General features: G+C 43.2%; 2 protein-coding genes across 4 annotated transcripts in view; both read right to left on the reverse strand.

Moving 5' to 3' along the window:
• Window positions 1-4,646: 4,646 nt before the first annotated feature.
• On the reverse strand, window positions 4,647-8,554 carry ecscr (endothelial cell surface expressed chemotaxis and apoptosis regulator). 2 transcript variants are annotated; one of them, XM_014129374.3, is made up of 11 exons: window positions 8,206-8,554; window positions 7,849-7,899; window positions 7,530-7,646; window positions 7,374-7,427; window positions 7,062-7,184; window positions 6,561-6,692; window positions 6,334-6,429; window positions 5,472-5,505; window positions 5,301-5,371; window positions 5,019-5,107; window positions 4,647-4,890 (listed from the first exon to the last, which is right to left on the reverse strand). In XM_014129374.3, exons 1-11 carry the CDS (start codon window positions 8,261-8,263, stop codon window positions 4,882-4,884), a joined length of 834 nt encoding a protein of 277 aa, XP_013984849.2. In that variant the 5' UTR covers window positions 8,264-8,554; the 3' UTR covers window positions 4,647-4,881. The 2 variants fall into 2 exon arrangements, with proteins under 2 accessions (XP_013984849.2, XP_045546052.1); XM_045690096.2 differs by lacking the exon at window positions 7,849-7,899.
• A 473-nt stretch (window positions 8,555-9,027) lies between these two features.
• Window positions 9,028-14,493, reverse strand: part of LOC106563625 (protein phosphatase 3 catalytic subunit alpha) — a 59,740-nt gene continuing 54,274 nt past the window's right edge. Inside the window, exons 13-14 of one of the 2 annotated variants that reach the window (XM_014129375.3) lie at window positions 13,645-13,695; window positions 9,028-10,940 (exon numbers count right to left, since the gene is read on the reverse strand). In XM_014129375.3, coding sequence (XP_013984850.1) covers window positions 10,750-10,940; window positions 13,645-13,695 — 242 coding nt within the window. In that variant the 3' untranslated portion in view covers window positions 9,028-10,749. The remainder of the gene's footprint in view (window positions 10,941-13,644; window positions 13,696-14,493) is intronic. The other variant, XM_014129376.3, reaches the window with a different exon arrangement.

Raw genomic sequence — 14,493 nt, forward strand, 5'->3', positions numbered from 1 at the left:
GATGGTCTTGTAGCCCATTCCAGCCTTGTGTAGGTCTACAATCTTGTCCCTGACATCCTTGGAGGGCTCTTTGGTCTTGGCCATGGTGGAGAGTTTGGAATCTGATTGATTGATTGCTTCTGTGGACAGGTGTTTTTTATACAGGTAACAAACTGAGATTAGGAGCACTCCCTTTAAGAGTGTGCTCCTAATCTCAGCTCATTACCTGCATAAAAGACACCTGGGAGCCAGAAATCTTTCTGATTGAGAGGGCGTCAAATACTTATTTCCCTCATTAAAATGCATATCAATTTATAACATTTTTGACATGCGTTTTTTTGTTGTTATTCTGTCTCGCACTGTTCAAATAAACCTACCATTAAAATTATAGACTGATCATTTCTTTGTCAGTGGGCAAACGTACAAAATAAGCAGGGGATCAAATACTTTTTTCCCTCATTGTATAGGCCTGGACCCTCCACCAATCCATCACAACTGGTCTGCTGATATAATTCAGCCAATGTGATCTCAACCAGCCTCTGGGTTGTGGATGTTGGTGATGATCCATCTGCTAGGCACCGGCCCGCTAGCTTCCTGAACACCTTGTCTCCCACTCGCCTAGTGTTATAATCGACTACCAAACTGCTCCCTGTTTCATCTATTGCTGCTCATTGGACCCTATGATCTCTTGGCTACACAGCTGATCCCTGCTGGACAGTTCATTAACACAGTACTTCATTTTGTTTATCTGTCAACCCCAGCCTCAGGCCCTGTGTGTAGCTAACTGACCCTCTCTGCCCATTCATTGCCATTTACCCATTGTTGTTGTCCTAGCTCTTTAACCATTGTTGTCTTAGCTCTCCCAATAAACACCTTTATTTAAGAACAAATTCTTATTTTCAATGACAGCCTAGGAACAGTGGGTTAACTGCCTTGTTCAGGGGAACAACAACAGACTTTTACCTTGTCAGCTCGGGGATTCGATCTTGCAACCTTACGGTTACTATTTGACGCTCTAACCACTAGGCTACCCTACCACCCCTGATTGCTTTATGCCTTTCTCTAATGTTAATATGCCTTGTATACTGTTGTTTAGGGCAGCACTCCTTGTTTTATTTTACTGCGGAGCTCCTAGTCCCGCTCAACATCACTCAGATAGCCCCCTTGTCCCATCCCCACACATGTGGAGACCGCACCTAGCTTAACTGGCGCCTCCAGAGATACAACCTCTCTCATTGTCACTCAATGCCTAGGTTTACCCCCACTGTACTCACACCCTACCATACTCTTGTCTGTACACTATGCCCTGAATCTATCCTACCACGCCCAGAAATCTGCTCCTTTTATTCTCTGTTCCCAAAGCACTAGACAACCAGTTCTTATAGCCTTTAGCCGTACCGTCATCCTACTCCTCCTCTGTTCCTCTGGTGATGTAGAGGTTAACCCAGGCCCTGTGTGTCCCGAGGTGCTCTCATTTGCTGACTTCTGCAACCGCAAATGCCTTGGGTTCATGCATGTTAACACCAGAAGCCTCCTCCCTAAGTTTGCTTTATTCACTGCTTTAGCACACTTCACCAACCCTGATGTCCTAGCCGTGACTGAATCCTGGCTTAGGAAGGTCACCAAAAATTCTGAAATGTCCATCCCCAATTACAACATTTTCCGTCAAGACAGAACTGCTAAAGGGGGCATAATTGCAATCTACTGTAGAGATAGCCTGCAGAGTTCTGTCATACTATCCAGGTCTATGCCCAAACAGTTCGAGCTTCTACTTTTAAAGATCCATCTCTCCAGAAATAAGTCCCTCGCTGTTGCCGCTTGTTATAGACCCCCCTCAGCTCCCAGCTGTGTCCTGGACACCATATATGAATTGAAGGCCACCCATCTATCGTCAGAGTTCGTACTGCTAGGTGACCTAAATTGGGATATGCTTAACACCCCAGCTGTCCTACAATCTAAGCTAGATGCCCTCAATCTCACACAAATTATCAAGGAACCTACCAGGTACAACCCTAAATCCGTAAACATGGGCACCCTCATAGATATCATCCTGACCAACTTGCCCTCTAAATACACCTCTGCTGTTTTCAACCAGGATCTCAGCGATCACTGCCTCATTGCCTGCCACCGTTATGGGTCCGCGGTCAAACGACCACCCCTCATCACTGTCAAACGCTCCCTAAAACACTTCTGCGAGCAGGCCTTTCTAATTGACCTGGCCTGGGTATCCTGGAAGGATATTGACCTCACCCGTCAGTAGAGGATGCCTGTTGTTCTTTAAAAGTGCTTTCCTCACCATCTTAAATAAGCATGCCCCTTCCCAATTTTTTTAACTAACAACAGATATAGCCCTTGGTTCACTCCAGACTTGACTGCCTTTGACCAGCACAAAAACACCCTGTGGCATACTGCACTAGCTTCGAATAGTTCCCGCGATATGCGACTTTTCAGGGAAGTCAGGAACCAATACACACGGTGAGGAAAGCAAAGGCTAGCTTTTTCAAACAGAAATGTGCATCCTGCAGCACTAAGTCCATGGAAAATAAGAGTAGCTCCTACCAGCTGCCCACTGCACTGAGACTAGGAAACAATGTCACCACGATAATCGAGAATTTCAATAAGCATTTCTCTACGGCTGGCCATACTTTCCACCTGGCTACCCCAACCCCGGCCAACAGCTCTGCACCCCCTGTAGCAACTGGCCCAAGCCCCAAATCCAGACAGATGATGTTCTGAAAGAGCTGCAAAGTCTGGATCCCTACAAATCAGCTGGGCTAGACAATCTGGACCCTCTCTTCCGAAAATTATCCACCGCAATTGCTGCAACACCTATTACTAGTCTGTTCAACCTCTCTTTCGTACCGTCTGAGATCCTGAAGATTGGAAAGCAGCCTCTTCAAATGGGGAGACACTCTAGACCCAAACTGTTACCAACCTAAATCAATCCTGCCCTGCCTTTCTAAAGTCTTCGAAAGCCAAGTGAACAAATAGATCACCGACGATTTCGATTCCCACCGTACCTTCTCCGCTATGCAGTCTGGTTTCCGAGCTGGTCACGGGTGCACCTCAGCCACACTCAAGGTCCTAAACGATATCATAACCGCCATCGATAAAATACAGTACTGTGCAGCCGTCTTCATCGATCTGGCCAATGCTTTCGACTCTGTCAATCACCGTATTCTTATCGGCAGATTCAACAGCCTTGGTTTCTCAAATGACTGCTTCGCCTGGTTCACTAACTACTTCTCAGATAGAGTTCAGTGTGTCAAATTGGAGGGCCTGTTGTCCGGACCTCTGGCAGTCTCTATGGGGGTGCCACAGGGTTCAATTCTCGAGCCAACTCTTTTCTCTGTATTTATCAATGATGTCACTCTTGCTGTGGGTGATTCTTTGATCCACCTTTACACAGACGACACCATTCTGTACACATCTGGCCCTATTTTGGACACTGTGTTAACAACTTCTAAACGAGCTTCAACACCATACAACACTCCTTCCGTGGCCTCCAACTGCTCTTAAACGCAAGTAAAACGAAATGCATGCTCTTCAACTGATCGCTGCCCGCACCCGCCCGCCTGACTAGCATCACTACTCTGGACGGTTTTGACTTCGAATATGTGGACAACTATAAATACCTAGGTGTCTGGTTAGACTGTAAACTCTCCTTCCAGACTCACATTAAGCATCTCCAATCCAAAGTTAAATCTAGAATCGGCTTCCTGTTTCGAAACAAAGCCTCCTTCACTCATGCTGCCAAACATACCCTCGTAAAACTGACTATCCTACCGATCCTTGACTTCGCCGATGTCCTTTACAAAATAGCCTCAACACTCTACTCAGCAAATTGGATGCAGTCTATCACAGTGCCATCAGTTTTGTCACCAAAGCCCCATATACTACCCACCACTGTGACCTGTATGCTCTCATTGGCTGGTCCTCGCTACATATTCGTCGCCAATTCGTCGCCAAACCCACTGGCTCCAGGTCATCTATACGTTTTTGCTAGGTAAAGCTCCGCCTTATCTCAGCTCACTGGTCACCATAGCAACACCCACCCGTAGCATGCACTCCAGCAGGTATATTTCACTGGTCATCCCCAAAGCCAACACCTCGTTTGGCTGCCTTTCCTTCCAGTTCTCTGCTGCCAATGACTGGAACGAATTGCAAAAATCACTGAAGTTGGAGACATATCTCCCTCACTAACTTTAAGCGTCAGCTATCAGAGCAGCTTACTGATCGCTGCAGCTGTAAACAGCCCATCTGTAAATAGCCCATCCAACCAACTACCTACCTCCTCCCATATTTGTTTTTGTTTTTCTGCTCTTTTGCACACCAGTATTTCTACTTGCACATCCTCATCTGCACATATCACTCCAGTGTAAATTGCTAAATTTGAAATACTTCACCACTATTGGCCTATTTATTGCCTTATCTCCTTACTTAATTTGCACACACTGTATACAGATTTTTCTATTGTGTTATTGACTGTACGTTTGTTTATCCCATGTGTAACTCTGTGTTGTTTTTGTCGCACTGCTTTGCTTTATCTTGGCCAGGTCGCAGTAGTAAATGAGAACTTGCTCTCAACTGGCCTACCTGGTTAAATAAAGGTGAAATAAAATTACAAAATATATGAAACAGAACACACAACATTATCTCCATAAAGGCAGTTTTGATATCATCACACAAATACATGTGATATTTGTATTAGAATGGCAACATGAGACACAACGATAGGCCTAGTTCTAGCTTAATGTATAATATCCCCACAGGTATGAATTCAGGTCCTGTGTGGACTCCAGGTAACTTGATCTCAGATGTATAGAACAATCACTGTACTATTTTGTTTGAGTAGTTTGGTGATTTCTGTGTTTTGGAACGGAACATCTAGGGTCTTTATTTTCACACCAGCTGAAAAAAAGAACACAATATGCAATATTAACTTCAATCCATTGGATATGTGCTTTTATCCATTCTCTATAAGAAGTGGTTGTATCCATTGCAGTTAGTGCTGGTGAAGAGTTATTTCCTGAGCCCACCTTATTGTTCAGTAGGTCTGTGTTTAGCTCCTGCTCCTCATAGTCCAGTGTTGTACTGTGAATGGAGGAGACCTGGGGGGAGTCTGTGTCTGGGGAAAAAGAGAGAGATGTTTTAGGCTCACACCATACTCCCACATGTCTTGTATCACCGTGAATATCAAGCCCATTTCCCCCCAATAATCATCAGCAATTATAACTATTATAAGGAACAAAAACAGAGGCCCCTCAATATTGGTTTGGGGACTATTTCAAAGTGAAGCACTACTGTGACATTTTCCCTACCAGTTTCTGTGTTAATGGTCTTCATGGAGATCAAAGTGATGCTCTCTTTTTCTCCACTAAACGTGACATTGCTATGGAAAAAAATTGATGAATTACAAACATAAACAGAGACACATTCAGTTTTGTCGTACCCTATCAACACTATGCATGTGTATACTTTGGTGTGCATACCTTTCAGACACCACAGAATCACTGCTCTTTTTACCTGTGGAACAGAAACTGTGGTGATTCTCTTTGTCTGGCATGTTTGACATGATGCTCTTCATTTACTATAACTACTCTCTTCTCAAGCTGGCATGGGCATAGCTCTGGAGAACCCCAGGCATTAACAAGGCATTCTGCCTTGTCCCAAGGGTTCTCAGCTATAAGCGCTGCTTACCGGTGCGACCATGTGAACTGTAATCCAGAAGCTCTGTTTTAATGTTTAGCAACGTCAATAATCATCGCTTGCGATACACTTTTTCTAAACATATGGAACGTATCTTTCATATCAGTGAGAAAAAATCTTTCAAATAAAAAATATACACTTACTGTAGCAGGTTTGCACAGATGTATACGGCTGACAAACTACAGTTCCACTACACTTCCTTCCGAGTTATGCTTCCACACAGATGTTAGGAGCGTGCTATATAGCTAATTAGTACATGTGGTTATCTCTGTTGTCTGTCTTCCTTAAACAAGCGCTGTAACATGGGAATATGGCTGTGGGGGAACACTAACCCTAACCCTATAAAGGTGTGTGGTAATTTACATTTTTTTTAAATATAATTTCTCACTGACATGAAAGATACATTCCTTATGTTTCCAAAACCGTACCGCAAGCCAAAGTGTGTTAACGTTCAGAACAAGCGTCAGGGCACTTAACAAAACTCCCCCGGCCAGAAGATACCTTCATGAATAAACGCTAATGGTAGTTAGCGTCTAAGAAGAGAGATCTTTACAGGTGTTAACATGGATACACATAGCATACATATAGATACTGTTACTCTCATGTATCCATTTTCTCACATGAATGATCATCCTTTACATTTACCTTCCTCCTTGGAGTTGCTGCACTTGTCTTTTAGGTTGACCACTGTTACTAAAACCACCATGATAATGACGAGAATGAGGATTAAACTCATGACACCTGTAGGGGAGCAACATCCCAGACAGAGTTAGTTGTACTCCACCTGAGTATAGGATATTAACATTGCACTGTTACATAACAACGTTTTAATCATCGTCATCATCATCATCATCATGTATCGTTAAGCATACCAAAGGCGAGCATGGTGAGGCTCTTGTCCGGTGACTGAGTGGGAGGGATGTCTGTGTGTGTCCCTTTGGGTCCCTCAGGGGAAGTCACAGAGGTCGAAGTAGTTGCTGTTGCAGCAGCTGTTGATCCTAAGACTGAACACATAAACAGGCATGTAAGTCAACTTACAGCAAACACCACATGAGAAATGCTCATTTTCAAAGATATTAGGACATGGAGATTGTTATATGGCACACATGTAAGGTTGACCGTAAATGCAGCTTGTGATCATAACACACAAGTGACATGGCCAGGTCACAGTTGTAAATGAGAACTTGTTCTCAACTAGCTTACCTGGTTAAATAAAGGTTAAATAAAAAAAAAGTAAAAAAAATGTGCCCTGTGAATGACACATGGCTTTCTCAGAATTCCTCACCTCTGTAAAGCACAGCATTCAGACAAAAGGCACATCAACTTGTCATCAGTAGACAGAGGACTAAGACAGACAGAGAAATAGTGTTTACCTGGTCCAGCAGCAGTGTCTTGTGAGTGCGTACTAGGTATTTTAGTCTGAGCAGAGCTTCTGACATTAGGACACGATAGTCGAAGTGAGGATGTGGGTGCCTCATTGTCACTGCTGTCATTTCCTGAAACACGTCCACAACAACATCAACAAAACTCTTAATGCCTTAGGTTTATTGTAGCCCTCTGTTGGACGCTAGTAACACAAGGATTTCACTACACCCGCAATAACATCTGCTAAATATGTGTATGTGACCAATAACATTGGATTTGATTTTGATTTAGTACAGAATGCTACATTTTCTCTGTATTACCAGGTGAGGTTGTTGATTGCAGGACACTGAGGGTTGTCACAAGAGGGTTGTTCCCTAGAAAAACAACAAAATAAACGCAATACTTTCTCTCAGTTCTACTCAAACATTAGCAGTGAGAAAACACAGCAGATAAGCCCTATAGAAGACCAGAGTTACCTGGCGGTGAGAGTGCTGGGGATGATGTCACATCAGTCATTGGATGGGCTGTAGTTGGGGTGGTTACGCTGCCAGCCACATGAATAGTGTTGGATGACAGTGTTGTGGGTGAGGTCACTGTGGGTTGAAATATCTTCATCAAATAACAGTGACCTACATGGTCAGGTGATTCTTGAATGTTGACTACAATATCAGTTTCTGAGGATGGTTAAACAGCTCTGGTGATCAAGCAGTTCCCCAGTCAAAATAATTTATCCAACCAAATGAATTCATTCTTAACCAGAGTCAGAGAGTTAAAGCCAACTAGGCCTAAACTCACCCATGGAAACCTCTATCTGGTTGGTCTGATTGATGGCAGATTGGGCTGAAACTGTAACAAACAGCTCTAGTAAGGTCTAGCTTCCACTGAACACCACAGTATCAAAACAGCTTTTGTCCTCTGGCTAATTAAACACATCTGATATCATTAACAAGCACTATATTTAGTCATCTCCCGTTTCTCTAGCGTGATACGTTTAATGTACAAGTACAATTTCTATCAAGAGAGGAAACTGCTCAAAGTAATACGTTAACCAAATTGGATGTCAAACAGAGAGTTGAAAGACTATTGAAGCAATATCTATGTAAGACTAGTACCCGTAATCTGGCCGTGTTGCCTTTATTAATCTAAACCTACCTGCTGGAATGAGGAGAAACACACTCAGCAGAGGGACAGGATACAGAAGCAGATCCATGTCCAAATCCACAGCTTTTCCTCTGTCTGGAGCTTTGCAAATTCCCACTGTGTGTATGTATTATTGAATGTGTAAAATGTGTGGGGTCACTCAGGGCAAGAGAACCCACTGTCATGAACGTACTAGAGAGAGTATGGAGTCTCTCTGAGTGTGTCCGTGTATGGCAGCTCTCTCAACTTGTGGCCTGAGTGTGTGTCTGTGTGTATTTGCCTGTGTTAATGAGAGAGTATGGTTAAGGTCCTGGAAGCGAGATGTTGCCGTCGTGTTGCATAGAGTGGTGGTTAGTAGTTACTTGCCCTCTACCGTGGGTTCAGTGTGAGGTGGGAGTGGTTGCCATGGCCTGTCTGACGCTGTTCCCAGAATTTCCTGTGGAAGAATGGCAGGAAGCAGATGGAATGCCCTCATGGAAACTGTAGAGAAAAGCACATTCGCCCACTGTTTGGGATTCAGGTTGACTGTGAAAAAGCAGTTCCCTTGAAAACAGTGAAGCTGCACATTTTACACACACACACACACACACACACACACACACACACACACAGAAAAAAAATGTATGAAATTGTATGAAATGTATGCATTCACTACTGTAAGTCGCTCTGGATAAGAGCGTCTGCTAAATGATGTAAATGTTTATGTAACTTTATCCCACGGAGCATATTGTATTGGGCGCGGCCTAAATTGTGGAAAGGCATCCTAGTCCCATCCCGTTGCACAATGTGGGAATATATTTCCTATCTATTGATGAGAAACTGGAAGCCACACTATTGGTTCATGCATATTTTATTCAAGAGTAAAAAACGTGATTTGTCCCATAGGGCATGCTTACAATGTGTGTATTGTTTATGAAGTCAAATGGCAAAACTTAGTTCCGGAGAAAATTACAAGAAAAAACTGTCACAAAATCCATGAAATTCCTTCTTCAAAATAAACCACGTCTAGACCAAACAAGGATCAGAAAACAGTGGAAGGAAAAAATAACCTTAAGCTTAATTGTGAGAATAATACCAATATCATCAAGAATTATAATGAGAATATATTGTTTTCCTTTTAAAAGTAAGTGAGACACAGGATTTTCATTGTGTCCAATTTGTTTACATTTGAACAAACCATGCGATCATGCTTTGGCAGCCTGAATGTTGCTTTTCACTGAGTAATATGTTCATTCACACAATTGAACAACTTCTGTACACCAACAGAACAGAAAAAGGCTTCACACCTTAAAAAGAGCATATGTGCCTGTACAGCAAAACAATCAAATTAAATAAACCAAGAGTAATATAAAAAACGAAAAATATTGATGAAAAAAAAAAGAAAAACAAAATAATCAAAGGACGCAAGAATAAAAAATTATTATATAAAAACAAAGGGCAACTTTACAAATAAAATTTGATGAAATAAATAATTCAAGTCTACTATATTGAAACATCACAATTATAATTTCACATATCAATAAGGAACTTAATTGCATGCATCGATGCGTTCCATACCGTGGATGCTGTTAAAAAACGTTGTCTTCGTTATTGTCCATCTTTATAACTCATTATATATATATATTTTAGATCATTTTTTACTGCAACAGAAGATTTGACGTTCTATGTGCATTCTCTCTTTAGTTACAGGCAGGTGAGAAACAATCAGGTAGAGGGTGACAGAAGGTAGACCCCGAGCTGGGACATGACAGACTGTGGCTTTGGTTGGTGGAGAGGCCATAGTCAAGCCCATGTTCCACCCCTACCCCTTCCCCCGCAGGCTCATGGCATCTTACCACAAAATAAATCAAGAAAGAAAAGTTTTCAGGTAAGATCGCATTGCAAGTAGTAAAATCTACATATTTTTCATTTTCAAATGTCCTTTCTTACAAACAAGATTTAGTATTTTTTTTATTTGTATTCATTAATACTAGTAGCAAAACATGTTGACTAGCGAGATCATTTCTGTATGAGATGAGATCTTGAATGAAACTGATTCAAAATAGTAAAATGTGTGTGTGACATGGGTACTGTACCAGAGTGTCTTGTGTCAGACCCCATGAGGACGTACTGTAACAGACATGGGAGAACGCGTGGGACTCCAAACCCTGCCCACTTGGTCTGTGATCGGATTGAGAGAGGGAACAACAAACACACCCACAGGACCACACCCCTGGCCCTCATCCCAACAGGTTCCCCTACATCCCGCCCCCGCTGGCCTCTCCTCTCCTCCTCCCTGTCCTAAGCTCTGGCCCCACTCCCTTCTGTGCTCAGTTTCCCTTTGTGGGGACCTGGCGTCTAAAAAATAAACCACCTTACCCATTTGAACGAGATGTAACATTTGATTTGTTTCTCTAATTGGATGAAAGAGCAGCAGGCGGTAGATGCAGATGTTGTGTTGTCTGTGGGTGTGTTATGTTATGTCTATATTCTGAGGCCTGATATCACGATTTGGCGATGTCTTGGCACACAGCACGGCAGTCACATGGACTCTGGGGCGGGCCGCGGGGCGAAACATCACTGGCTGTTGCTGTTGTCATTGTCATTGTCTTCCGTGCCGTTGGCCTCGGACATGTTCATCTTGCCCATGGACTGTCCCACGTGGTTGACCCCGACTCTTCGGGGAGGCATGCGCTCATTGATACGGTCTAGGCCCTTGGCCTCCTCGAAGCTGGCAATCTTATGCTGGGGAGAGAACCCACGGATGGCTGCAGGGAGGACAGGTGGGAGGAGAGAGAGGACATACAGGGAATCAGTTTCACTGTATCATGACATAATTTATAAATTATAAACCTTGATTTTAAATCCTTTGATATACCTCTTTGTGCACTCTCATAGGAAAATGGTTAAACATAACCTACATTATATGCATTTTACATCAAATATTATTGGGAAGTACCATACTTTGGCCTGAATGTAAGGCTTCATTTAGACAGGCAACCCAATTCTGATTCAACCCAATTCTGGTCTTTTGACCAATCAGATCAGCTTTGAAAAAAAATCTGCTGTGAAAAGATCTGATGTGATTGATCAAAATATCACCTAATGTTGCAGGCGTAAAAGAAACATACTGGTCTTAAGAAGAAAAAAAACTGGCGGGGGAGGTTCTCTTCTGCACTGTTCAACCAATCCAGTAAATGTGGAGGAGGAGTTAAGATGGAGTGTCGCCTTGGTAATGTCCAAAAGCAGAAGTTGTGTCGCAGGCTTTCTTTCCATTTCCCATGAAAATTGGAATATCCAGTTGTTGGGGACTCGGCAGAGGATAGAAATGGGCTGCCTGTCTAAACGCAGCCTTTGAAAATGTTTATATTTTTGCTACGTTCTCATGTCACACAGCAGTCAAAGCTAGCATTGTGAATTCAAAGATATTTTGACACAAGTATTGAAAGACATCTGAACACAGCTGAGAGTAAAATAAAGACGATTTGAATAGATTTAATTGTGGACAGAGTGATATCAGAAACCTTAAGATATCCACAGGCTCCTCTGAAAGAAATATCTGAGAGAATGAGTCAACGACACTCAGCCAGCAACTCACAGACAAACAACCACGATTTACAACGTTTACAACAATAGAACCCTCCTTTACTAGAATAGCACACTTGTTTACAACAATAGAACCTTACTTTACTAGAATAACACACTTGTTTATAGCAATAGAACCCTCTTTTACTAGAATAGCACACTTGTTTACAACAATAGAACCCTACTTTACTAGAATAACACACTTGTTTACAACAATAGAACCCTACTTTACTAGAAAAGCACACTTGTTTACAACAATAGAACCCTACTTTTCTAGAATCGCACAGTTGTTTACAACAATAGAACCCTCCTTTACTAGAATCACACACTTGTTTACAACAATAGAACCCTCCTTTACTAGAATAACACACTTGTTTACAACAATAGAACCCTACTTTACTAGAATAGCACACTTGTTTACAACAATAGAACCCTCCTTTACTAGAATAACACACTTGTTTACAACAATAGAACCCTCCTTTACTAGAATAACACACTTGTTTACAACAATCGAACCCTCCTTTACTAGAATAACACACTTGTTTACAACAATAGAACCCTCCTTTACTAGAATTGCACCCTTGTTTACAACAATAGAACCCTTGTTTACTAGAATACCACACTTGTTTACAACAATAGAACCCTTGTTTACTAGAATAGTACACTTTTTTTACAACAATAGAACCCTCCTTTACTAGAATTGCATACTTGTTTACAACAATAGAACCCATGTTTACTAGAATAGTACACCTGTTTACAACAATAGAACCCTCCTTTACTAGAATTGCACCCTCATTTACTAGAATGGCACCCTCCTTTAATAACTTAGACAAACTTCCCCTCGTGGAAAAGCACCCTTGTTTGCTAGAATAGCACCCTTGTTTACGGTTGTTATAATTATGTATCATGAAGCCAACATGACATTACAGTACCAGTTGCATGACATAATCATGTGTAATCATGTGTATCACGTGTATTAGTTCATGCTCGTTCACTTAAGCCTGTCGCGATGCAGGTAGATGTTTAACTGCAGCTGTCAAATGCTGCATCATGACATTGTCAGGTCATTGTGAGAGCATCAGGTGTCCAGAGACTCCAGAGATGGAAGAGGAAGCGAGACATCTCACACGCTCCTTTTTTCTGGTTCATATACAGACAACAAACTAAGCAGACCAGACCCAGCTGCTAACACATTGGTGCCTATTGGAGAGCCACTCCTTAAGCAGACTGGATCTCTAACAATATTTTTCAATGGTAAATGGCCTGAGTGGGACATCTTCATTTATTCACTATCTTTGGAGACTCTATTGTTCACATAGATGACACATCATGCTCATGATACCATTCAATTGACTTCATGATGCATACTGTATTTCACCTTAGCGCTCGCCTGTCTCCTGTTCTCCCTGCATGCGATGCATCTTTGAACCAGATGGGGGCGGAAGATAAGCCAGATCCAAAAAATAAAAGAAGGAATCATGCCTGAGCATAAAAAGATACCCGAAACTATCATGCAGCTCTTGGTAGCACCTCACTTTGCATGACTTAAATTACTTACATACAATAACAAATCCATGTGTTTATATTTATGTGTAAGGTATCAAACTTGATCAAACTTCGAAAAGGCTTTGTTTTTCCTGAGCACACCATGTAATTAATGTAAAATACATCTCTTGATCCTTACATCATAACTGATATAGTTGAGATATCTTGTAATCAAGATACTGCAAAGTTCCGTGCTACCCATTCTAAATCCAACTGTCCCCCTGATAAGTTGTTAAATGCAGGCTGAATATGTACTACTATTGTAACTGATGGGTAGTTGACCCAATGCATGTCCTGCAGGCCAGCCTGCTGAGAGGAGTGGGGTGGGGGACACAGCTTTACCTTCTCCGTCCTCAGTTTCTGTGTCGATTGCTTCAATGGCCTCGGTGGTGGCTGGGGGGGGAAAGGAGGGGAGCGAGTTACTTCTGACAAAGCCATGCAGAATGCAGAATGCAGCCCCCGGCGGTAGGTAGGCAGCTAGCTAGAGACCAGCAAGAGACCAGGCAGTGAGAGACGCATGTGCCGCAGCAACACAGCCAGACTGAGTGGCCAGAGGCCTGGGGAAGGCTGGGCTTGAGAGACTCTGGAGGGCCACAGGACCTGACTGAACTCGTGGGAGGCATCCAGAATTTCGAAGGTCAACTCAATGGGAGTAAACACAGGTGAGGTGAGATGACTGGTGAGGTGAGATGGTGAGATGACTGGTGAGGTGAGATGACTGGCGAGGTGAGATGGTGAGAAGACTGGTGAGAGACGACTGGCGAGGTGAGACGGTGAGGTGAGACGACTGGTGAGGTGAGACGACTGGCGAGGTGAGACGACTGGCGAGGTGAGACGGTGAGGTGAGACGACTGGTGAGGTGAGACGGTGAGGTGAGACGACTGGCGAGGTGAGACGGTGAGGTGAGACGACTGGCGAGGTGAGACGGTGAGGAGAGATGACTGGCGAGGTGAGACGGTGAGGTGAGACGACTGGCGAGGTGAGACGGTGAGGAGAGATGACTGGCGAGGTGAGACGGTGAGGTGAGACGACTGGCGAGGTGAGACGGTGAGGTGAGACGACTGGCGAGGTGAGACGGTGAGGTGAGACGACTGGCGAGGTGAGACGGTGAGGAGAGATGACTGGCGAGGTGAGACGGTGAGGTGAGACGACTGGTGAGGTGAGACGGTGAGGAGAGATGACTGGTGAGGT

This window comes from Salmo salar, chromosome 11, assembly GCF_965601325.2.
Source record: "Salmo salar chromosome 11, fSalSal1, whole genome shotgun sequence".
Lineage (NCBI taxonomy): Eukaryota > Metazoa > Chordata > Actinopteri > Salmoniformes > Salmonidae > Salmo > Salmo salar.

Bases quoted from the DNA above. Each gene is read 5' to 3' on its own strand.
- ecscr (XM_014129374.3), bottom strand. From the start codon at position 8,263: ATGGATCTGCTTCTGTATCCTGTCCCTCTGCTGAGTGTGTTTCTCCTC. The intron at 7,647-7,848 runs GTGAGTTTAGGC...TTCAACCCACAG, and splicing joins CCAGATAGAGGTTTCCATGG to TGACCTCACCCACAACACTG. The intron at 6,430-6,560 runs GTATGCTTAACG...GCTCCCCTACAG, and splicing joins CCTCACCATGCTCGCCTTTG to GTGTCATGAGTTTAATCCTC.